Source organism: Alligator sinensis, unplaced genomic scaffold (genome assembly GCF_000455745.1).
Source record: "Alligator sinensis unplaced genomic scaffold, ASM45574v1 scaffold678_1, whole genome shotgun sequence".
NCBI classification, from domain to species: domain Eukaryota; kingdom Metazoa; phylum Chordata; order Crocodylia; family Alligatoridae; genus Alligator; species Alligator sinensis.
In genome coordinates this window covers 2297765-2321244 of record NW_005842006.1, presented here as the reverse complement: position 1 = coordinate 2321244, position 23480 = coordinate 2297765, and the positions used below count along the sequence as shown (strand labels likewise).

General features: G+C 41.9%; 1 protein-coding gene across 6 annotated transcripts in view; it reads left to right on the top strand.

The window, feature by feature from the left end:
* Nucleotides 1-171: 171 nt before the first annotated feature.
* Nucleotides 172-23480, top strand: part of ROCK2 (Rho associated coiled-coil containing protein kinase 2) — a 167361-nt gene continuing 144052 nt past the window's right edge. For 2 of the 6 annotated variants that reach the window (XM_025201832.1, XM_025201833.1), the window contains exon 1: nucleotides 424-546. In XM_025201832.1, the coding sequence (XP_025057617.1) occupies nucleotides 490-546 (57 nt within the window). In that variant the 5' untranslated portion in view covers nucleotides 424-489. Of the gene's footprint in view, nucleotides 333-423; nucleotides 547-23480 lie in introns of those variants that run through there. The other 4 variants (XM_025201835.1, XM_025201834.1, XM_025201837.1 and 1 more) reach the window with 3 other exon arrangements.

Below are 23480 nucleotides of genomic sequence, written 5' to 3'. Positions count from 1 at the left end.
GGGGGGCTGGGAGCCATCGTTGTGGTCGGGGCCTGGCTGCCTCGGGGAAGCGCCTGCAGCTGGATTTGGGGCAGAGCAGCTGCTGCTGCTGCTTGGCAGCGTCCCGTGGCTCTGGGCTTTATCCTTGGCTCCTGCTGGGATCAGGGGTTGACTTGGAGCTTAGTCGAGGACTAGGAAACAAATCCTTCCTGCCGCCTCCCCTTCTCCTTTCCCTCCATCCTGCGGGCGCCTCCGGGCAAGCCGGGGGGTGAAGCCCGGCTGGTCCCTTGCCCAGGTGGGGACGTGCTGCGCGGGATGGAGAAACGGCACGTGCCTCGGGGACGCTGGCGGGGGTAGGTTTGTTCCTGTGTGGGTGGGTCGAGTGAGGGTTTTCCTCTGTGGGAAATGGGAGGAAGGAGGGAAGATGTCCCGGCTTGGAGAAGAGTGTCACATCGCTTTCCTTGAGCTGGGAGGTTTCTCTGTCAGGCCTTTGGATGCGCCTGGTGAATCATGGGATCCGGGAAGGACCGCAACCCCCCTTTGGCAGGCCACTGGGGGATGTGTCAGGCGAGTTTGGGGGAGCCTTCTCTGTTGGGGACGCTGCTGGGGTTCAGAGTGGCTCTGCCGCCCCAGGGGAGCATTGGGATTTTTTTTGCTCTGGGTTTCAAACTGTTTGTTACCCTGAGAGGCCATCGGAGTCGTTACAAAAATGACTCAGTCCCATTTGGCCGAAGTACAGGAACTGACTGAATCGTGCTGGGGTGGGGGTTACAGGGATCTCCTGTAGCTGGCATGAAGTTCCTGTCATGGTTTGAGCATTATGCCATTCCTGTCATGGGCACTGAGGTTTACTGATGCCCAAGATGCTTGGCGGAGGGAGTGGGAAAGGGTGCTAAAGGGCGCTCTGGGCTCTGGTGGGGTCTAGCTTTGGCCAAAGCAAAGAGAGCTGTCTCTGGGCTTCACTCCCAGCATTTTCACTTTGGTATTTTGTTAGGAAAACTTTGACCTATGGCCAGAAAGAGCAGTTAAAAATAGTACAGCAGATCTGAAAAATTCATCAGGTTAATACTTAACCCTGACTGAATTTTTTTTCACACTTTCAGCCTGTTAGTACAGGCTTTTGGGGTCTGGATGGGTAGAGGTAGTAAAAATGAAGCTTTTAATGTGATCTTGAAGAAAAGATATTTAATGCAAAATTAAGACCAGTGTCTGCCTGACAAAAAAAAAATCGTATATATTGTCAGCTTACAACAGTGTAAGGCAGTTGGATCCATTTGTGTAATTATTGAGGCAGATTACTAGTGTGTAAATTTTGAAACCATGTATTTCCTTTGTTATGAAATGAATGCATTTAGTATATTTTTTCAGGTGTTTATGAAAGTTGGAGAAAATTTTCTCCAAGTATCTTTACTCTTGCATTTTGATATTGTGGCTTTGTGAAACTGATGTGGTTAAAAGTGGCATTGTGTGTCCATATTTATTTTTTCTCAAAGCTTAACTTTTGGAGCACAGAAACATGAAATGCAAGTTGTGAAGTAGATTTCTTTATAAATAGGTCACTTTTAGGTCAAATTATAATAAAAAGAATGGAGGTGGAAATACAGTAGCAGAACCTGGGAGTCAGTTGGGGGGGAGGGGGTCTTAAGGCTAATTACGTTAAGAATGTTATTAGTTCATCCACCAAAAATAATGTAGCCAATTACTGTCTGAGTAGGAAGAGTTTAGAGCTTAAAATATAGAATGGTATTCAAAGTGGAATTTACTTCCTTGCACTGTACTTCTAATAAGTCATAAAACAGCTGCTGTTCTGCATTTTGTATTTGTGTGTTATTTTTGGTAAGCCATGAAGAGGGGAAAAGTAATCGTGTTAATCTGCAACATATGCTGAAATTTGAAAGAAATGAAATGCAGAGGTAAAAAAAACAAGTTTTGCTCTAGATATCCCTGCCACTGACCAGCAAAGCTATACTGTTTGATAGCTTCTAAATCAACCATTAGACTCAATGCACCCCTCATAACTTTTGTGAGTGGAGCAGCAACTGATTAAAAAGAAATAACATGTTTAGTACAATACTTACCTCCTTGCAGAGAGTCTGGGCATTGGGGGTGTGGGGAATGCTTATTTCTTCATGCCTTGCATATCTCTTCACAAGTCATGATACCCTTCAGAGGATCTTGTGTTGTCAGCCCTGGGTTCCCAGGCACCCTGGTTAAGAATCATTCTTCTAAATGGATGAATCTGTATTGTTTGAAGTGGAACAGAAGTTGAGTCTGAGGAGTTCCAAAACAAATTCCTTGATTTTCTTTTTTCTTTCTGTTTTCTGTCTTTTTATGTGAAGAGGTGGTTGGATAATCTAGTCCAGTGAATCTTAGTGAGGGTGCTATGATGGATTGGGGTGCCATGTGATCTTTTTAAGGGTGCTGTGGAGAGCTATGTTTTATTAGCCCTGTTAGGTGTGCAAAAACCTATACATGATTTGCAAGGTAAACTTAGCGATTTCAAATAGAAACTCCCAGTGTTAACACCCCCCCCCCCCTTCCCCCAATCATTCTGTCCTGTTGTGGTCTTTCTGATTTATTTGCAGCAGAATTGTTATCTTTTTTTCTGTAGCCAGAAAACCCAGTGAAAACTAGGAGCTGGCATTTTCCAAGGGGTACCTTGAGTCAGTGAAAAGGCTGAAAACTGCTGATCTAGTCTGACCTCCTATGTATCACGGACCCCTAACTTTTTACTCAGAATGCCTGTATTGAGCCAAATAATTTGTATGTCTAAAGGAGCAAAATATTTAGTCTTCATTTAAATACATCAAGAAATGGAGAATCCAGTACTTCTCTTGGTAGTTTTCCCTGGTGGTTAACTACTTTTACTGTGTTTAAAAAAAGTGCTATAGTTTTGATGTCACATTCAGGGAAATAAAATACAGGAATACTGTATTGTCTTAGCAGTACCATGTGCAAAGATAAAATCACTTCCCACCTTCTACTCTATTGCCTTCGATTTATTAGATTGTTAAATTTATAGTGATGTTGGAAAAAGGACATGTGATACTCATGTTCAATAGCTTGCCTACTATGACCCATAAATCCATTGTTTTACATTATGTAGTCTCTCATGCTGTAGGTGTGGCCTGCATTCTTTGTTCCCGGATGTGTAACAAGATGTATTGCAATGAATTTTGTTTGAATGCACCCAGCTGATCAAATGATCAAGATTACTGTGTATATCTGCCATATCCTTATCATTTTCCATTCTAACAATATTTGTGCTCCTCACAAATTTTATTAGCATTGATTTTATATCATTTATAAAATCACTTATAAATGTGATTATAAAGTGCACATTTATATAAATGCACATTTTCTGTAACATCAATGAAAATGTTGGATGGCATCAAGTCATGTAAGAATCCTTAGAAAGCCTTACTTAGGAAAATGCTCCCCCATTGCTAGCTACTTTTTGGACCTTGGTAATGTCTCAAATACATCAAATGTGTGTTCTCCCCGAAGTTGCCTCCTCCTCCCTTTACCTTCTGCTCCAGTTCCTAGTCCCTTCAGGCCCAGCTTGGCCAGCTGTGTAGCTTATCCCTGCAACACTTGAATGCGTTTTTGTGTTGACTTAAAGGTGCTCTGATAGGTGTTGGCTAACACCATGTTCTAAGACTCTGGGATAGCTAGGGCAATGCAGGCTGGCTGTTCTCTTCACTTTGGCTGTATAATTTCATCATGTTAGAGTGTCTCCAGGTTTTGAGAAATTTAAACCTCAGCAGCACAATATGGACTTAAGCATGTGCTTTAGATGTGTTTTGAGGCAAAGAAGAAGTTAAAAGGAAATAATAGTAGTTAATCTCTTGGCACATGCATCTCTGCAGTATTTAAGGAGTTAAAATGACTCACTTAATCTTAATTAAAACTAATTTATCTTTGATAGTAAAGTTGGTTTATACATTTTTAAGTTGAACTGCAGTGAATGGTAGAATGAAGAAAGAAAACAAATACTTTCTGGTAAAACATCAAATCTGTGTCCAATATCAAGCAGAAGCTTGTGGGATATGAAACACGCACACTGGAGTAGGTAAGGAGAAAGAATGCTAGCTATGTCTATCTGCAGCAATCTCATCAACGGAATAGATATCAGCTTTATTCCAGCTCTGCTAATTTGGGCCCCAGTCCTGAAAGCTGACCTGCATTAGCAGATCATTGGCATGGGGGCTTCTTGTAGTCATCAGGGTCTGCCTAGATGGATGACTTTGCAGAAGTAAACCATTCCCATTTTTTCTTTCATTAGAAAAGCTGTCATATTGCTATTCTTTTTTCTGCTACTGAATTCCAAATGAGTAACACTAGTCCACTTGCTAGTTACACCATCAAACACCGGCAAGAATTCCACATGTAGTAGCTGGGGTTTGGGTTTTGGTCTAAGGACATAGGCGGACAAGGTTCCTTGGGTGAATTTGATATCATGTAGTAGCTGGCAGATTTTTATTTGAAGAGATGCAATAAGACAGTGGGGAGACCAAGTGATCCTGTGTTCCCCTCATATCAAGAATGCAGTTTTTGGTAAAAGTGCATAGAACTAACTAGAGATAGTGTTGCATTTCTTAAATCTTGTTTCTTTGATCCCAAATCTATTCCATCTTTCTTTAAAAAAAATAATTCTGGAAGCTCTATTAAATACCTGATGATGAGTCTGATAGTGGTGTTGTTGGCAGACTTTTGCTGTAGTCTTAAAGGTGAATTTCTCAAGCCACTGGGAACGTGAGCATTCCTTTTGTGGCAACTGTGAAAGTTCTGGAATATTTTTTTGTTCTAGTGCAGTATGAAAACACATCTTATGTTTTAGAAAACTGTATTTTGACTTAGTAGGTTTTCAGGGTTGGAAGGGACCTCAGCCGATTGTCAAGTCTGACCCTCTGCTCTGGTCAGGAAAGACTTGCTCGTTTCAGTCTCATTCTTGCAAATGGAAATATGCAAGTGTACTCCTGTGCAGCCTCACTGACGTGGGGGGTCTGTATGTGGGTGCAGGATTATGCCTAAATAGATTGGCTTCTTCATTTTGGGCCTTAGAATCCTTTCTCTATTCAGCATTTGAAATGGTTTAAAGTTTAAGAAAAGAAAGAAAAACAAGCTGTATAATTTTGTGAAATAACAGATGATTTCCACTTTAAAATATAGATTAACATAAATTCAGAGCTGTTTTACTTATGCTTGACCTCCCTCCCCCCAAATGGAAAGTGAAAATATATATTCATAAAATAAATTATTAAATGCTTCTTCACATTTTAAATGTTAGCTTCTAACTTATTAACACAATCTGTAGAAACGATCCCTGATTATATCACTCATATGAGGAAGCTGTCCTTGAATTTTAAGGATGTAAATGATTGTCTGATGACATAGCCTGCACACTAAAGATGAAAAATCTTGGATTAAGTTTAAACTCCTGATTCATGCGGACACTAAGCTTTGTTTAAGCTTTTAGAGCATAAATATATATTTGGTAATAGATTTTTTTTTTTTTTCAGTGGTATGCAACCTATTTAAGAATAAGAGTACTATGTTTATTTTTACAACCTTTGTTGGGTATAAGGCTTTTTAATTAGTCTCTAGTTATGTAAACAAAACACTGAATGTAGTGCTTCGTTCCTCCATCAGAAGAGCTGTGTGACAGACCTTTCCTACACTAAGAAAGCTTAAAACAAAAATTCCCTACATTGCTAACAGCAGTTCAGTTCCCCAATTAGCAAAGCAGGGAATCCTACTCCTGTGGAAGTAAAAGATGCTTTTACTGTTTTGAGTATTGCATTGATTAGCTCTGCCATGTAAATAAGCTTACCTAAACTGGCACTGGCCACTATTCAGTCTGCACAGATATGCCTGTGTGGAGGTGCTATTGGTGATTTTTGTCCAAATTTTCCCATAGCCTAGATAAGGGGTGTCAAACAACCTGATGAGCTATTACATATAGCATACCAGGTTGCTGGTGGGCATGGCATACTGCAGAATCCAGGGCCCTGTGGCCCTGGTGGATATGGCTGTTGGTAGAAGAGGGATATGCTTCTGCCCCCATGGTGGCCCAGCCAAGATCTGGCCTGGGGCGCAAGGTGAATTTGACACTCCTGGTATAGATGGAGCTTCTTTCAGTTACAGTGGGGTGTGTGGTTTGTAGTCATCCGTGTCATCGTGCCGTTCCCCCCCCGCCCCAATTTTTTTGGAAGGCACATGCTGTAATGAAACTACTGAAATAGTTCACTTGTTCCAAACATTTTTATCCAATAGCATAAAGTGCAAAAGGAAATACTCTACATGCCTTGTTATGCACAGAGGGAACGTAGTTTAGCATATTAACATGCATTTTATAACTGACTTACTACTGATGGTTGATAGTTTAGTGCTGCCTTGATGATGGAGCAAACTCTGTTTAACATTGTAGAAAAGCTGGCGATTCCTGTTTTAAGCCTTTTAAAATGCCTTTTAAGTTGCCATACAATGTCAGTGGTTTGGACAGTCTTCATATGCATCACTATCAGTTCCCATGATATCTAGGTTCCCTAATGCTTTCTATTCTGAAAGACTCTTGAAACTCCTGACAAGCTCTAGTATTTTTTGTTTGCAGCAGTCTTCTGAAATGTGACAGGGAGAAAGCTCATAGATGACGGAGGCAGTTTCTCCCCTGCCCTTGCGACAGAATTCCATTTAGGGTTTGGCTGACAGACGCTTTTGAAAATGGTCATTTCCTTTATGTTACTTCTGTCTTCAGAAAATATTTACTGCATGCACAAATAATTCTTGAACATGGATGTTCTAATCTAAGGCTGGGCCAATGCTGCAGTTCTGTTAAATACTCCACTGCAAACCTTGGGAGTAGGTATCTCTGGGTCAGTGAAAAAGCCAAGCCAGACTTTTCCTAACAGTCCTTCCAAGCCAGCATGTGGTCTCAGTGGTCTGTGTCCCTGCCACTTCTCTGGACCCCAAATTTGGAAAGAGCTCCATAGAGCACCACCTAGATTGCATGGAAAATAGTGTGCTCACCTCCCATGTTGAAAAAGTTAACTCTTGTCTTTTCTAGAATTTACCCTTTTCCTCAGTGTACACGTTAAAAAAACTTTTCTTCAAATTTTATGTAGGTGAAAAGCACCCAGAAGTTAGGAAGCATTAGAATTTAGATTGCACATACCTCTAATTTATTTGTGCTTTCTTTTGTGTTATGATAGGGTGGATTTGATTTAAATATGATCAGTATAATCATGATTTAAATCCATGGTCAGGAAGCCTCCATTGAATCATTGTTTTCCACAAAAAGTACATTCTTGTTGTTTGATATCATTTATTCATTTAACTTTTTGAAACTTCACACTTCTAGAGAGGTAAGGGCTTGACTCTATGTATACAGACTTGCAGAGAGACAAGAGGGCTGGTGGGTGGGTAATTGGATCTGTTATCTCTCATCTCCATATACTGCTGTTAACAAGGATATTGTCTCTGGAGACACAAATCCAGTTTGAGAACTGAAACTAAGCATCACAGAGATGCATAATGGGGATCTTCTAGACCAGAGCTTTCCAAACTTTTCATGTTGGTGACACACTTTTTAGACATGCATCATTTCGCGACACAGTAATTCCGTTCCGGGGGAGGGGCCAAGGGAAGCAGACGCGAGTAAGGGAGCTCCGTGGTGCCCTTCCGCAAAATTTTCTGCATTTCGCGCGACACACCTACACACTGCCGCTGACACACTAATGTGTCGCGGCACACAGTTTGGAAAGCTCTGTTCTAGACTGAGCATTGAGTCCCATTAGGTAGAGTGGTTTTCTGGGAAGAGTGGTTTTCTTTAATCTTTACTAATCTATAGAGGGCCCTCTGGGAACCCCATAAGATTGGGTGCCTAATATAGGCCATGGCCTATTGTGATCTATTCATAAAAATTTTCTAAAAAGGTTACATGAATGTATTGTCTCAAATAATATATCATTAGAAATTATAATCCCTATTACATGAAGATATCTTTGAGAGTTAACGTATTTTAAATTAAAACTATCTTTATATAGGATTTTTTTAAAAGCATCTTAAAAAATTTAAAAAAAAAATTTTTTTTTTTAAATTAAAAAAAAAAGTTGATTTTTATCCACCCTGGATACAGTCTAAATCGACAATTACAAGACTTGGCCTCCTATCATGCACAGGATGGATGGATGGTGCTTGGGAAACGCATCTGAATTGTGTAGTGAAGGAGGCTGTTAGTAGGGTCCCTGCTGTATTTGTTGCATAAGTAGCAAGGCTTTTGAGCAGAAAAGGCTTGTGGTTGAAGCATATGGCTCTTGTAGACAAATGGTTCTGTCTTATTGCTATTCTCTCCTATCTATAGGAGGGTGAGGAAGTTACCTAAACTGAATGTTGGTAGATGATAGGCCTGTGTGAAGCAGCAGTATTCGCTTCGGGTTCAGATTCAGCTGATTTGGAGGGACAGTGATTTGAGTTGGTGATTCGAATTGCTGTCTTGATTCGGATTTGGGGATTTGGCGCCGATTCAGAGATTCAGCCAGAGACTATAATGGGGAATCACTAAAATACCTATAACTTTATCATTTGTTTTTGCAGATTCAGATGAAAACAGCAGGGTTGGTAGCCCCTTCTGAGGGCATGAAGCCTGCTCAGTTTCAAGGAGATAGGTGCAGAGGTTTCTGTGAGAGTGCATCTCAAACTGTTGAAAGCAAAACTCGTATCACTTGTGTGTGTTAAGGCAGCCTCAGAGAGAGATCACAGCGATTGGCTAGCTACACATGTCAATATCAGAGCAGTCTTCCCCTCCCCCAGCCATTTCGATATATAGAAGATCACCCCATCCCCTTCCCTCTTCTCAGTTTCTGTTTGCTGCAAGCCTTCCAAATCTCTCCAAATCAATTCATACCTTTTAATGGGTCTCCCAATTCGATTCAGCCACTGAATTGGGCCAAATCTCCTCTGCATCGAATCGGCTACCTAAGCTTCACACAACCCTAGTCGATGACCACTGAGTCTCTTGGGGCCAATTTGTAATACCATATTTACTTGAATGAAAGATGGTGTCCCCCTGCTCCCCCCGTCAGCATGGGGAAGGAAAAAAAACCTCATCTTGGATTTGAGTACTAGCCCAGGGCAGGCAGTGGTTCAGCTCAGGCTTTGGCTCCAGGTTTGGGGCTGAAGCCAGAGCTGAGCTGCCACCTGCCTTGGGCTGTGATAACTCTATTGGCAGGGGAGGAGGTTCATAGTCAGGGGGAGCTCATCAGAGACCATAGGATGTGAGGGGGAACTTTCAGCCTGTCCCCGTGACCCCCAGCTGCCCCCTTTCCCCTTTACCTACTGCTCTAGCTCCAATCCTTGCAGCCCTGACCCAGCCTGGTCAGGAGCTCCAGCTGACCCTCCATCCTTGTCCTTCTATGCCCATGCCTGCCCCCTGTTGCCCCGTCTTGCCTATGCTTGCCCACTCCCTTTTATTTTCTGCTGCAGCTCTGTTCCATCTTTGGGGCAGTCGGTGGCAGCAGCCCTGGCCAAGGCTGTAGCCCAGACCTGGCAGGGGAGAGGCAGCAGAAGCTCCTGTATAGACTGAGTTGTGGCTGGAGGGATTGGAGCTGGAGAAGAAGGTGAAGGGGGAGATGGGGACAGGCATGGGCACATGTGGTTTGAGATGGAAAGAAGGGGGCAGGCACGGAGGGACAAGGGGCAGGGGACTGGCTCCTTGCTGCCCTCATTCTACCACTGCTTTTCCGTGCTGCACAAGTAGGGGTGGTGAATTTAAGACAGCCTTCCACTAAATAGATTCTACACACGGAAAATTTATAGCAAATTTATAACTTTCCATGTGTGGAGTCTAATTACTGGGGAGGAGAGGTATGTCTTAAATTTGAAATAGTCTTGGTTTTGGCTAAATCCAACACTATAAGTGGTACTTTAGGCCTGGTGATACTAGTTCTAGTTAGTTTCTTAAGTAAAACTGCAGTCTTTAGGGATGGATGCATTGTGGCGTGGAGGGAAGTGCACAAAGTTAATAACTTGGAGGCTTTGAGTTCTAATCTTGGCTCTGCCCCTGTGCTATCTTGCCAGTCTCCATCTCAGCCATTTCCTTTGTAAAACGGTAAAATATGGCATTCTGTCTGAGGAGTGGAATGCATTAATAATTGGCAGGCACCTAGCTGCCCTGGAGACTTTATTTATTGCAGGCTTTGCATGATGTGCTGTAAATAAAGCAGAGTGGTTTATGCTGAATGATGAGGGTAAAACTATTGAACATCTGCCTCTCTTTTTTGAATGCTGTCCATTTGAAGTACTATGTAAGGTAGGAGTTCTATTTCCTGTGTAACCTAAGATATAGTAATATGGGAACATCTAGTAAGAGAGTATACCAAGAGTGGGCAAAATACGCCCATGGGCCAGATCTGGCGTGCCAGCTGATTGGGTCTGGCCTGTAGGCAGGCGCCCCCCAGTTGATTGTATCTGGCCTAGGTCTGCTTGGCTGCAGGTTCCCCCTGCCTAGCTGGGCATGTGGTGCCCAGCATGCATCCCCGCGGCTGCTGCCTTTCCCGGCACTACCTGCTGTTTGGAGCGGCGTAGGGGCAGGAGAAGATGCTGCTGGAGGCAGGGGTGCTGAGCAGTACCTGGGCAGTTGCACCCACACCGGGATCAGGCCTGCTGGGAAGCTGTGCACTCTGCCCAGGACCAGGCTATAGGTGGGTGGGAGCGCGGTGTAGGCTGTCCTGGACAGGAGCAGGCAGGGCTTGGCCCCATGCAGAGCACTGTGGGCCGGATGCTGGGGGTGGACTGCACCTGCACCACATTGCCTTGGTGAGATCTGATGCATGTGCCCCCACCACCCCCACTCCCAGCCAGCTCCCAGGACCTAGCTTGTGTGCAGTTCCTCCCCTTCCCTCCACATGCGCTCCCCACTCCGCACACAACAATATACAAGAGTAAGACTTCATTTTGAGTTAAATGTAATCATCTCTATATACACTATTCAAAAATACATAAATCAGGACAAAAATATTTTTTGAAATAAATTAAAATATAGTAGAAGTTTGATTCTTAGTATATTGTTTGTTTTTTTTAATCTAAAATTTGTAAAAATGATATCTTCTGAAAGATTTTGTGTGCGGCTCTCAACAGCTCACCAGAACTCTGTAAGTGACCCACTAGCTGAAATAATTCTCCACTCCTGGCCATTATACCATAACTTGTATCCACAAGGGGAAAGAATTAAGGTTATATGGGCCACCTAAATTTTGGAATTTCCTATCTTTTTACAGGGAAAGTAGTGTAGAAGAAGCAAGTGTGCAGCTGAGAAGAAGTGGGTGCAAAGAAAGAGCATGGAGGTGGGGGGGAGGGGGGGACAACCAATTGAAATAGTGTCAAAACAGGCTGACCTTAACAAAAAAAGAAATCACTGAGCCATGCTATATGCTATATGAATGGTAAGTAAATGTTACTGAAAAATGAGTTAGAGGTGGGGTTTTCAAGTGTTCAGCCTTTCCCTTCTTTTATTTAGAAAATTGCTTTCTAAAATTCAACCAACATTTTAACAGCTCCATAAAACCCACACTACCACTCTTTTATATGTAAACCTCCCACGGCCACTGGTTGGAGTTCTATTTCAATTGCTTCTTGGCCTTTTGGCTAAGATCATGTGTTGGCCTAAATCTGTGGATCAGTAATTGAAGGTTGCATATTGTCAAATTCATGCTGTTGAGATGGCAGCCATGATTTATTATTCCGTTTGTGATATTGATGGGAAGACCCTTTGACTGCTCCGTTGAAAGTTATTTTTGATTTGAATGAGTTACCAGGTTTGAAAAATTATACTGTGTGTGTGTCGGCTGCTAGTGACACATCTCAACAAGGTGGTTTTACCAAGTGTATTATGCAAGGAATGATTGTGTGAGTGTCTGTAGTTATTGTGGTAGGGGTGCACTGATGGAGATTTTGAGGGCTGATACTGATAGCTGATTTTTAAGGAGGCATATCAGTTGATACCGATCCGATTTCCCATACAGCTGCGTGCAGCTGGTAAGTCTGTTGTGGCGGAAGGGGCTTTGGCGGGCAGATGAAGGTCCCTGTGGTGAGGGAAGGAGTGGGGCTGAGGCAGATGCTGCCCAGCTGGGGTAGGGCAGGGCAGGGGACGGAGCTGTGGCTCATTTGGGGGGCGTGGGGATGGGGGCAGCTTCTGCTGTGTGCACCCTGGGAGGGCACGGGGGTAGGGGGTGTGCCCTCTGGATATGGGTGGTGTGGTCTGCAGCTGCAGGCTGGAGTTGAGGCAGGGGCAGCACCAGGGAGGTGGCGGTGGTGCTGTCAGGGCAATATGGGATGGGGGTGCTGCAGCCACCCTAAACATTGCCATAGCCACCCCATAGTCCCCCTCCTAGTGCTGCCGCCGTTGCCTGCCCCATGCAGATCTAGGGGCACATGCCCTCCGAGACAAGCTGTGGGAGCAGCAGAGGGAGCCGCCTTCACCCGCTGCCCCAGCTGGGCAGTGCCTACCCCAGCCCCTGCCCCACTCCTCACTGTGGGGACCTTGATCTGCACTCCCGTGCCCCTCCCCTTCCACCACACCAGACTTACCAGCTCCATGCTCTCAGCTGTGCTGCTGTTGCACACATGCATGGGCCATTTATTGGTCACATTTTTGGCCACATAGGCTGATTTCCGATATAGACAATTTTCTTTATACCAGTGCCGATCCGATATCAGACTGCTGTATTGGTACGTTTTGTGCTCATGCAGTAATATATGCATCTCTCCCAATGAAATTGTTATTGAAAATAGTTTCTTTTATATTTTACTGTATATTTACTTTGCATATTTGAAGGCTTGTCTGTCCTGTGAAAATGAAATGATGTTGCTTTTTACATGCAGAAACAATAACTTTAAGTAGGCTGTAATCATGATTTCTGAAACTGCTTAATATGGTAGTTCTAGTCTACACTTTCAGTTAAACTGCGTGCCAGATCTTATGTGTGTACATCTGAAATATTTGGAATAAATTATTTGATAACACATAGTATTGGAGGAACAGTGCTTGGTTAAGTAATGCAAGCATGCCATGGCAAATGTGTCCAACCAAGCAAATTTAGATTGTGTACCTTGAACTTTTGAATGCTTTACTGTGGAACTTTGATTTTGACTCAGTGGAGTTTTTAATTAAATACATCTATAGTTTTTAAAGTAGTTTGGGATTAAATTGTCATCACTTGTACAAGGTGGTAGCCAAGAAGAATTTAAGAAATGCATGGGTAATCAAATACTACTGTTATTATTTGAAGCTGCTTGTGAGCAATACAAAGATCATTCCAGTGAACATGATACACAATCTGTTTCAATTCAGAGAGGCATTTTGGAACTCAATTCTGCAATGGAAATAAGGGTCCACCTATCCAGGCCTTAAATTGCAATCCTTAATAAGGATCATTTTTATTAATAACTAGCCAGTTTCCTGTCAAAAATGACAGGGGGTGGGCAGGGGTGGAGCAGCGCCACCAAACACCCTGTGCTGCTGCCTCTTTGCTTCTGTGTGCCCCCACCCACCCGCTCCAGCCCCTTAGTCCCTTCTGTTATTGTGGGGGGAGGGATGGAACCGCACATCTGGCCCATCCCCGCTCCTCATCCATCCCTATTCCCTCCTGGTCCCCCTTCCTCCCCCGGTTGTGTCGGGTCCAGGCCTGTTTCCCCCACTCTCCATCCCCCTCTGCCTCCAACGAGCAGGGCTGGGGAGGGAGGCAAGGTCAACGTTGCTGTCCTCACTCCCCTGCTCCAGCCCTGCTGGGGGCTGGCAGGGCTGGCACTGTCCTGACAGTAGGGACTGAGGGGCTGGGGCAGGGGGGAGGGCAGCACTGCTGGCCTTGCCCTCGTGCTCCTGTCCCTCATTCCCCGCTGTCATGGTGGCACTTCTGTCTGTGCAGAGCACTCTGGTTATTTCAGTAAGCATTGTGATTGGCTGCCAAGACAACCAGTCAGAGTGCAAATAAAGCATTATGGACAGACAGGCAGACAGAGAAAGGCTTTTATACTATTAGAATATTTAAGTATATTTGTCAACTTGTTTAGGTACATATGAACTTACTTATGTAGCTGGGAGGTGCTAACAGCTTGTTCATGTAGCATAGTCATCCGTGTTTACTTTTTTTTTTTGGTGGTCTATTGTTAGTATTTTTTTCCTGTGCCCACGATAGACCTTTATGAGATTTACCTTTTAAGCTATACTCATATCAATGTGATATGTGCTTGAAACAGATCCTAGGCCTTAGGTGGAGAGTGTAGTTGGAAACTGTGCGCCAGATTTTCATATGGTAGAACTTTATTGTTCAGTGAAGTGAAAATATGCAAACCTGCATTATCTTGATGAAATATAGCATTGTCTTGCCACTCTAGCAAATGTTCAATAGCAAGTGCTGTAATTTAAGTACTTTAGCAATCTATAGAGATATCTTTTGCTATCATATTATGAAATAGATTGTCATCTAAAACCTGACCTCTAATCTGTAGTCCCTGAGTTTGCTGCAGAATTCACTCTGGGCTGCAGATTTTGTTTCCAGAATCTAATGGTTGGGTATTGTTCAAAGATTTGTTAGCATAATCTGTCAGTCAAGAGGAAAGAAAAATCCTGTCTCAAACTGTTCTAGCTGTGTGGGTAAAACAAACAACCCCTCCTCCCTCACTCAGTAAGGTCCTTTTATTAGTTTAGTGTATTTAGGAAAATAGTTTAGTTTAAATTGAACTAGCTAAAAATCTCTTCTTTACCTAGTGTATATTGTATCTCAAGTAAGGGGAGCATGTGCAGGTATAGCTATATTGGCAAACCTTTTTATGTGTTGGGGCCCTAAGCTGACTCTTAATAATACATTTACTTTACATATAAGAATTTTGAAGAAAACCTCCCAAATATGAAGTGTCAGTCAGCATGTCTGACTGTATGGATAGAAACCTGAAACAAAAGTTCTGAGGTGTGAAGTCTCATCCATTTTAATATGTTGCCCATGAAATCTAAATGAGACTATTTAAATATCAGCATGAACTATTACATTGCTAATCACTTGAGCAGAGATATCCAATTAATGTTCTTATCCCACGTATGTCTCCCATGTTTCTTGGATGCCAGAGCTCTAATTGCTCCCTTACCTACCTACCAAATCTTTTGTGTGTTTCTTCACACATGGACAACTGATGTTTGCTGGTTGTATCTTAATTTTCTTCTTGCCCCTAAGAAAATCACTTTAAAATAAATAAGTTGAATGCATAAATATGTGTGTTTATTTTCTGACTTGGTAAGCTCATTTTTGTACACTTTAAAAGAATACGTTTTAGGATTTTGTGCTGCACTAGAGGGTTACAAAAACCCATGTGGCTTGCTGTAGAGCAGGGGTTCTCAGTCCCCGGGCCATGGTGGGTCCACAGCATGGTCGGCTGCCGGACCGGAAGTGGCTATGGACTGGCAAACTGCGTCCCCTCAGAGGCCGCGGCTCCTTCCGCAGGGCCCGCAGTAGTGCAGGGTTTAGCCCACCTCCCCTAGCCCGGGGGATGCGTATTCTTACCAGTCTTTCGGCCAGAAATTCTGGCTGAGGTCAGCTGTGACTGCCGGATTGCGGTTTGCCAGGCCGCGGCATAAAAACTTTGGGAACCCCTGCTGTAGAGCTTAGATCCAGCATAAAGCATGTTATATTTTGTCTAGACAACAACACCAAAAATACATCTGCTGCACTGCTTATTTTTTATCGCATTCCTTAGCTAGTTATAAAATTAGATAATCCTTGGTAGGTCTCCCACTTGCAAGTGCAAGCCATTGAGGTTCTGTTTTGCTTTTAAAAAAATAAATGCCTAATGTCCATGTCCTACCAAGAGTAATGTACAAATTAAGCTTGTATTTCTTCCTGTCAACATGTTACATGGAGCGGATATTCACTTTTAAGATTAAATTATGTGCAAACTACTGGACTTTTTCCAAGATAAAGTAGTATGCTGGAGTGAAGGATTGGAGAAGCAGACAAACTTTTATGTGCATTCTCTTCTAGGATGTACCTCTTTAATTTTCTTTATTTAACTAATTGGTGTCTACCTTGCTTTCAAACATGATACCTAGGGCAGAAATATGGAAACATCTTCTTGAGGGCTGTCATGTCACAACTTGATGTAAGATCATTTTGGTTTTGATTGTCTTTAATACAAGTCGGAGTTTTCTCTAGTACAGAATCCGAGGATTACTTTTACTATTGTAAGTCTGTTAGAGATTTTTTTGGAAAATGATGAAATCATAAGATCATTATTGGGGCGATTTCTGTTCTGATTTTTTTTATAGAAAAGGAGACGGCATTAGCTATTTTGATGCTACATGGATTTTTTTTACTGAAGGTGATGCAACTGACAATGGAGATGTGATCAGCTGAAGATCAGAACTGCCACCATCAATTTTGGCTGGCATCACATTATATAAAAACCAGTGGGGTGAAAATTTTGTCTCCTTAGGATATAAAAATTTAAAATTCACCTTGGGTATAACTGATGCAATAGCAATATTGCTGTTGGGTCAGTTTTTACTAGATTATCAGTGTAGGATGAGCTCTGTCAGAACAGGTCTAGTGCTATTTTAGATTAGAGCATGCCCAAGTGAGTAGGAGGCAGAACTAGAAGCTTGTTTTTAAGAAGTGAATAAATTTGCTGGAATCTCAGTGAAGAAGTTCCAAGTTATAGCTGAATTTCCATAGATATAAAATGCATATGCTTGCATGTCAAACATGTAAAGGTCAGATAGGGTTTTAAAATCTGTCTTCAGGTGTTGAAGTGAAGAACCTCTTCCCTAAACTTACATGGCACATCTAAACTCAAGTTGGTATGCCTTCTGATTTTAATCAGGGCAGTTATAAAGGATTCTGATCCTGATGCTGTACTTAAGCTTTCTTAAAAGCCACTGATGTATATGGGCTGGGCTTTTTGACTTTGGGGATTTCAGCAGGTAGTAGTATGTTTTGACTGCTTATTGGCTGGGAGGGGGCGAAGGAAAAAAATCTTTCCAGACAGATCAGAGTGTGGTAACTTTGTGAAGAATAATACTTTTCTTAGGAGCAAGAAGAAAGTGAAGATGCAGCCAGCAAACATCTTACAGTATTCTTCACAAGCACTCTATTGTCAGTGAAGTAGTTTTGAAGGGGGTAAAGGAAGACAAGGACTTCTTTATTGAGAATATTCATGGAGCTTATACGATCTGACCAGTGTTGCTTTTTTTGGGGGGGCGTGGCATACAAAAAAGGTTAGTTAAAAAATAAATCTGTTTGTTCTTATCTCAAGGACAAATTGCTGAATTGCTACATATTTAAATCTGTGAGTGTACTGTCAAAGACAAAAGAGTGCCCCTCCCTGCCTCCACCTTTTTATCTTAGTTACTTTGGAAATACTGTATGAGTGACAAGTGAATAAATTGTCCACCTGTCCTATTTCTTGCTTAATTTCTCTTCAGTTTCTATTCCCTGGATGATGAGGTACTCTTATTTATTCAGTATACAGGTCTCTGTGAAGGATAGTACGGTGAGAGCATCTGTTTGTTACTTACACCAAACCTAATGTGGTTAGACAGTACTACTAAGATGGTAGTAGTAGGGAGCTCCAGGTCAAGGAGGCATTATTTTAGCAGGAATATGCTGAAATACTAGGATTTTGCTTTTTTTTTTAATGTTGTACAGAGTCACTGTTGCTGACTTTTTCAAACAATACACAAGTTTTCAACAACTCAGTGGCTCCACATTCCCCTCCACCCAAGTCCACAGAACTGCTGTTGTTTCCTGACACAGCTGGTGTGGCAGGAAGGTTTTGGGACAAGTGAGATGAAAAACACGATACGCTGAATTTTGGGTTTTGGCATTTTCAGCGTAGGGCGGGTTTCAATAGGGAGAGCTTTGTAGGAGGCACCAGATACGTTAAATTTGTTCTACTTTTTAACTTGCCTAAAGGGAGGAAGAGAAAAGTAGATGACTGAGATGGACTAAGGGAGGGTCCATGGGAGACTTAGCTGTGCTTTTTCAGGAGGCAGGTTTGCCTCCTCCTTTTGCTAAATGGCTATATAGACACGCCTGGACTGACCCTGGTATCCTTGATATACATGATTTTGCTCTCTAAAGGTAGGAACTCAGGGGTGGCATTCTAATTTTTTTCTGGATTCCTAGACAACCAGACTCAGTCGTGTTTGTCCCAGAAATGCTTCTTGGCATTTTGGTAGATGACCAAATCTGGTTGTGTTAGGTATTCAGAATAGAATAGAATGCCACTCGGAGTGTCTAAATCACAGACTTTGACAAACAAACAAAAAAAAGCCAGGGGTGGGACCATACTAGGAGAAACATGAAACACAGGGGAAACAAATTTAACTTTTTTTTCATAAATTGTTCTTATAGTAACCTTAGGAAGCGTTTATTACATTAAGTAAAAAAAAAACTTTTCAAGCCACTACACAGTTTCTTCACATTAATGGTGTCCTATTAAAGGTAACTTTTACTGAATGACCTCATAATTCAGTCAACATGTGGTCAACCAAATGCATCAAGTAATACTGAAATATATCAGAAGAAAATTCACATTACCCAGGCTCAGAACTTGCAGCACCCTGGGGCAGCCTTTCCTTCTCATTGTCCTGTCTCAAGAAAGACTGTCAAAGATGCATTCAAATTTAAAGTTATCAGACTTCTGTATATGAAGTCCTTTTAAAATGCTGGTCTCTGTGTAAGGCACTCTTTCTGTCAGCCATATGAAGGACCTTTATAATATCTTGCCATCTTTCAGATCATCCCAGAACGATTTAAGAGCATACTTAAATGGAGCAGTGTATAGAGCTTCTTTTTGCAGGGAAATGACTGAACTGAGAAGAGGTTAATTTATTGCAGACACAAGTCTTAAGTGGGCAGTATACTCCTTGGATCAAATGAGTGGGCCAATGATGCAGAAGTAGGAGAAAGCAGCAGGAAATGAGAGCAGTTGAACTAGTTCTGAAACTTGTCCTGTTCCCTAAAAAGGAAGAACTCATTTGACGAGAGAAAAAAATAAAACATGGTTTTGTCTTTTACAGAAAGATGGGCATGAGATCACCACGTGCATTTAAGGAAGCAATACAGATTCTGGTATATGCACAGAACCACAGTAACACGTTTAGACATTTATACCTGCCTCACAAAGAGATTTTTTTTTAGAAGTTGATACATGATATAATTTAGCAGTGAGAGAGGCTATAAGAGTTTAAAAATGTAATACTTTAGAACCATAAGGAAGCTCTAACACTACACCCGTGAAACTGAAGCTGGAAATCTACAGAAATGTTATAAAATATTTGCTAGATTGTTCTAAGCATTTCTCCTTTCTTTTTCACATACTGATGTTTACAAGTAGCACTTAAGTTTAGTATAATTGGAAAAATACAGTGGTTTCTCCCCTTCTCTCCCTTGCTGTATTCTGTTCACTTTGGCATTTAAGAGTGCTTTTGTTCATGGTTTTCCTTTCTTTCCTGTATAGTCAGTTTTCTCTCTTTGTGTGGGTCTATTTCACAGTAGCAAAGTTATTGAAACAAAATTAAAAAAGGAAAGTGACTTGTGAATTTGTAAAAAAAAATGGACTTGGGACATGGGCATGTATAACTATTTTGCACTTTAAAAAGACTGGTTTTCAAGTGAATGCTTATTAATAACAGCTTGTTTTCTTAAATGAGTACAATATCCTGCCATCATCTTGCCCAGTGAAATCAGGGAGAAGGTTTGAGGGAATGATGATGGCAGCAAGATGACCTGGCCTTTCAGACTCCTGTTTGTGAAATAAGTGTGCACAGGAGCCCTCAAATGACTATAGCATTAGCTTCAGAACAGCATAAAGCAGAATAAAACTATGTTTAGTGTTATGAAAACTATGTGGCTGTCTTCTGAGATGCCTGCATTGCTTATTTTTGAAAATTGCGAGGAATTTACTAGCAAAAAACAAATCTGCAGTTACATGACTTGAAAATGGGGTGGGGCAGAGGGTGGAATAACTTTTCAAGATGTCTTATTTCGAAGTTATTTCCCTGAAATTGTAAACAGTAAAATATACAGTAGAAATAGATAGAATAAATGAGGCAACTTGTACCAGTACCTGATTTTGACTTGTAAAAAAGGAGTTTTTAGTCATATAGCTAGGTTCATATTGTTTAGTCAGCTTACATGGAAGCTGGACTGTATAACTGCTGCTTGAAACTCTTGTTTCGTGAATGACTTTGTGAACTGATACTGTATCGGATCACCCAGGAGAAAACTCACCAACTTGAGCAGGTTCTCTGAGAGGTTTAGTTCACTGACCTGGGTGACCTGTAGTCATGTCAATGTAGACAGATTATATTGATGCAAGGTGATGTTAATAGCATTGTGGCTTACTTTTGGTATTTTCTTGGGTTATGCACACCAATATTAAATATAATTTTTTTTGGTCTATCCAGTACAGTCTACATCAGGGCTGTCCAACTTCTGATTGGTTGGAGACCAAATGCTGTGTTAACCTGCCAGGTTCCCTTCCTCCCCAGGAGCAGCAGCAGTAACATGAGAACTGAGGAAGAGGGGTTAGGTTGGAGTCTGCAGGCGAGGTGTTAACCTCTCATGGACCACATGCAGCATGTGGGCCACCACTCAGCCTGATCAACATGGATGTTGTTAATGTGAAGACTCCTGGAATTCTAAAAACAAATGGAAGAGTCTAGGTTATTTAAAGAGGAAAGATGGGCAAACATACCCCACTTGCCCCAGAATGAAAAGTCTGATATGACTTCCTAGGGCAGAGCTTTCCAAACTTTTCATGTTGGTGACACACTTTTTAGACGTGCATCATTTCACGACACAGTAATTCAGTTCCGGGGGAGGGGCCAAGGGAAGCAGACGCGAGTAAGGGAGCTCCGCGGTGCCCTTCCGCAAAATTTTCTGCATTTCGCGCGACACACCTACACACTGCCGCTGACACACTAATGTGTCGCGGCACACAGTTTGGAAAGCTCTGTCCTAGGGGGTGTACTGATAAAGATTTTCTTGGCCGATACTGATGGCCAATGATTAACCAAACATATTGGCTGATGCCAATCCGATAACCCATATTTAGTAATAGTCCAAGGCATTTTAAACTACTGATGTAAATAAACCCTTTTTTTGTTTTGCATTTGACATGCACATGCGCGTTCACGCACGCGCACACACACACTATCTCCCCCTTACTATATGCACACACACACATACCCCTCCTGCCTGCTCTGGTCCTTGATGAGGAAGGTAGTGACCACCTTATTCCCACATGTGTTGGCCCCTTGCCCACAGCTCCTAGCTACAGCCCCGCTCCCCGCACAACCTCTGCTGCCATTCCAGGGGAGCTGGGCAGATCGTTGTGTGGACAGCGGCACTGCATCAGTGCCAGTGCCCTGCACAGCCAAGTTTCCACAGCTGCTGGGGAGAAGGTACTTTTTCAAAGGTGCCTGGCGGAGCAGAATGTCCCTTGCGTGGTCCTATATCCTGTTCGCACACAGCCCAGCATCTCTGTGTCAGCCCTGGGCGCTCAAGCCCCTGCTGCGCACACAGTGTTGTTATGGCAGCAGTAGGAGCCAGTAATAGTCCCTTTGTTGCTGAGCACAGTGCCCTGTGACCACTCCTTGGTGCCCCCTCCTGCTGTAGTCTGCCGTGGGCTCAGGCTGGCAGAAAGGGACTGGATTACGTTCTCTAAGGTGTTCTCGACACGCAGCTGTAATGATCAGCTATAACGACCAATAAAAGCCGATAGCCCTAACATCATTTCTCCTTCTATCGGTGCCACTCCAATAGTCAACCAATATATTGGTGCACCCCTAAGTTTTTCTGATATTCTGTTGAAAAATGGTGCTTGGATTACTTTTAGAGTTGGTAAAATAATGGTCTATTTTAAGAGGATGACATATTTAAGCTATTAAAGGATTACTTACCTCAGTGACATATTTTGTCTTTGGTAATAGTGGTAAAAATCTTTCTGTGTAAGTCAGCATAATGAAGCATTTACTAAAATTATACTGAAACTGGCATTCTCAATTCCACACTTTAATATCTTTCAAAAGTATGTCAAGTATGCTGGATAGGGAATACAGAGCTTTTTCAGTTACACTGCAATCTGTTTTACATTAATTTATTTCCTATTTGTATCTTTGGCATTAAGCAATTCTGAGCACTACTTTAGTAACAAAACACATTGAAGGGAAAAACACAAAAGAAAAAATATTTCTGAAGCATTAGAATGCAGGAGATGAGACAGTTTCACTGTATAGATACAGGATTATGTGGTCAGACATACCAAAGGAAATTTTCATTCTCAGAAGTATGCATTCTAAGGAAGTACAGTGTAGTTATACAAGTTCTTTTTAATAAATGTTACATTGATATTTGCTTTGAAAAGTAAAAATGGACACACATTTAAGGAACACCCAAAAGTAGAACATTTATTTTTAAACTCAAATTCTTTATCCATTTTAGAACATGAATTTGAAAAACACTTTTTAAAGGAAGCAGGTCATTCTCTTGTATTTAAGGTTACTATTGCCTTTCTGTTGGTTTTATCAGGATTCATTTTTTTAAATGAATTTTCAGTTTCTAAGGACTGGTAATTCGGTAGTTACTTTTGAATGACATCCTGGAGAGATGGACTCTGACCCCCCTCTCCTACCTTTCCAATTCCTAAATGTCTTACTGAAACATTTTCTAAAGATTTCACCTTCCTTAGAAAATATCATTATTTGATCCTAGTCCAGTAAGCTTTTGCACACATCTTTTTATATTTAGTTCTAGTGAAGTAGATGGAAGTACTGACATGCATGGCTAGGTATGCATATGTATATGCAGGAATGGGAATTTGGTCACCTTTGTCAGCAGCTGCTCTCTGGCTGCAAAGATGTGCTTCCTTTTTAGTTCTCTTGACCTACATCACTTCTGGATGTGAGTGACTCATTCGTTTTACGAAAAGGATATCTTATACAATTCCTGTTTGTTGCCTTTCTCTTAAGTTAGAGTACACAGGGTCATTTAAATTGACAAGAAGCAGTTGAAGTTGATTAATCTCCAGTAAAATATATGGGTGTGGATTTTTTTTCTCTTCTTTCCCCCAAAAAATGTGAGTGCTAAAGTTTGAATGTATTCTTTGTTTGTGAATGGTTGTTTTGTTTTGGGGGGAGAGGGTATGGTAATAACTTCATAAGCTTGCAACTCTCCTGATAACTGGTTTGAAATAAATGGTTTTCTTCTCTGTGGGACCAGTTACTTTACTTTCCTGGGTTTTCTCGCCTTGTTTCTTGATTCTTTGTTTGTTATTGACATGAATGTAAAATATTTTTGCTGTGTGAAAAAGAACTTGAGGGGGAGGATAATGAAGGTGTAACAGCGGCCTTGTTTTTTGGAGTTTAAGTGTGTTGTGTTGTGTTGGATTATTTTTACTTCTATGATCTAGCTAATCATTTTAAAGTTTATCTAGGCAGCCTATCTGACAAA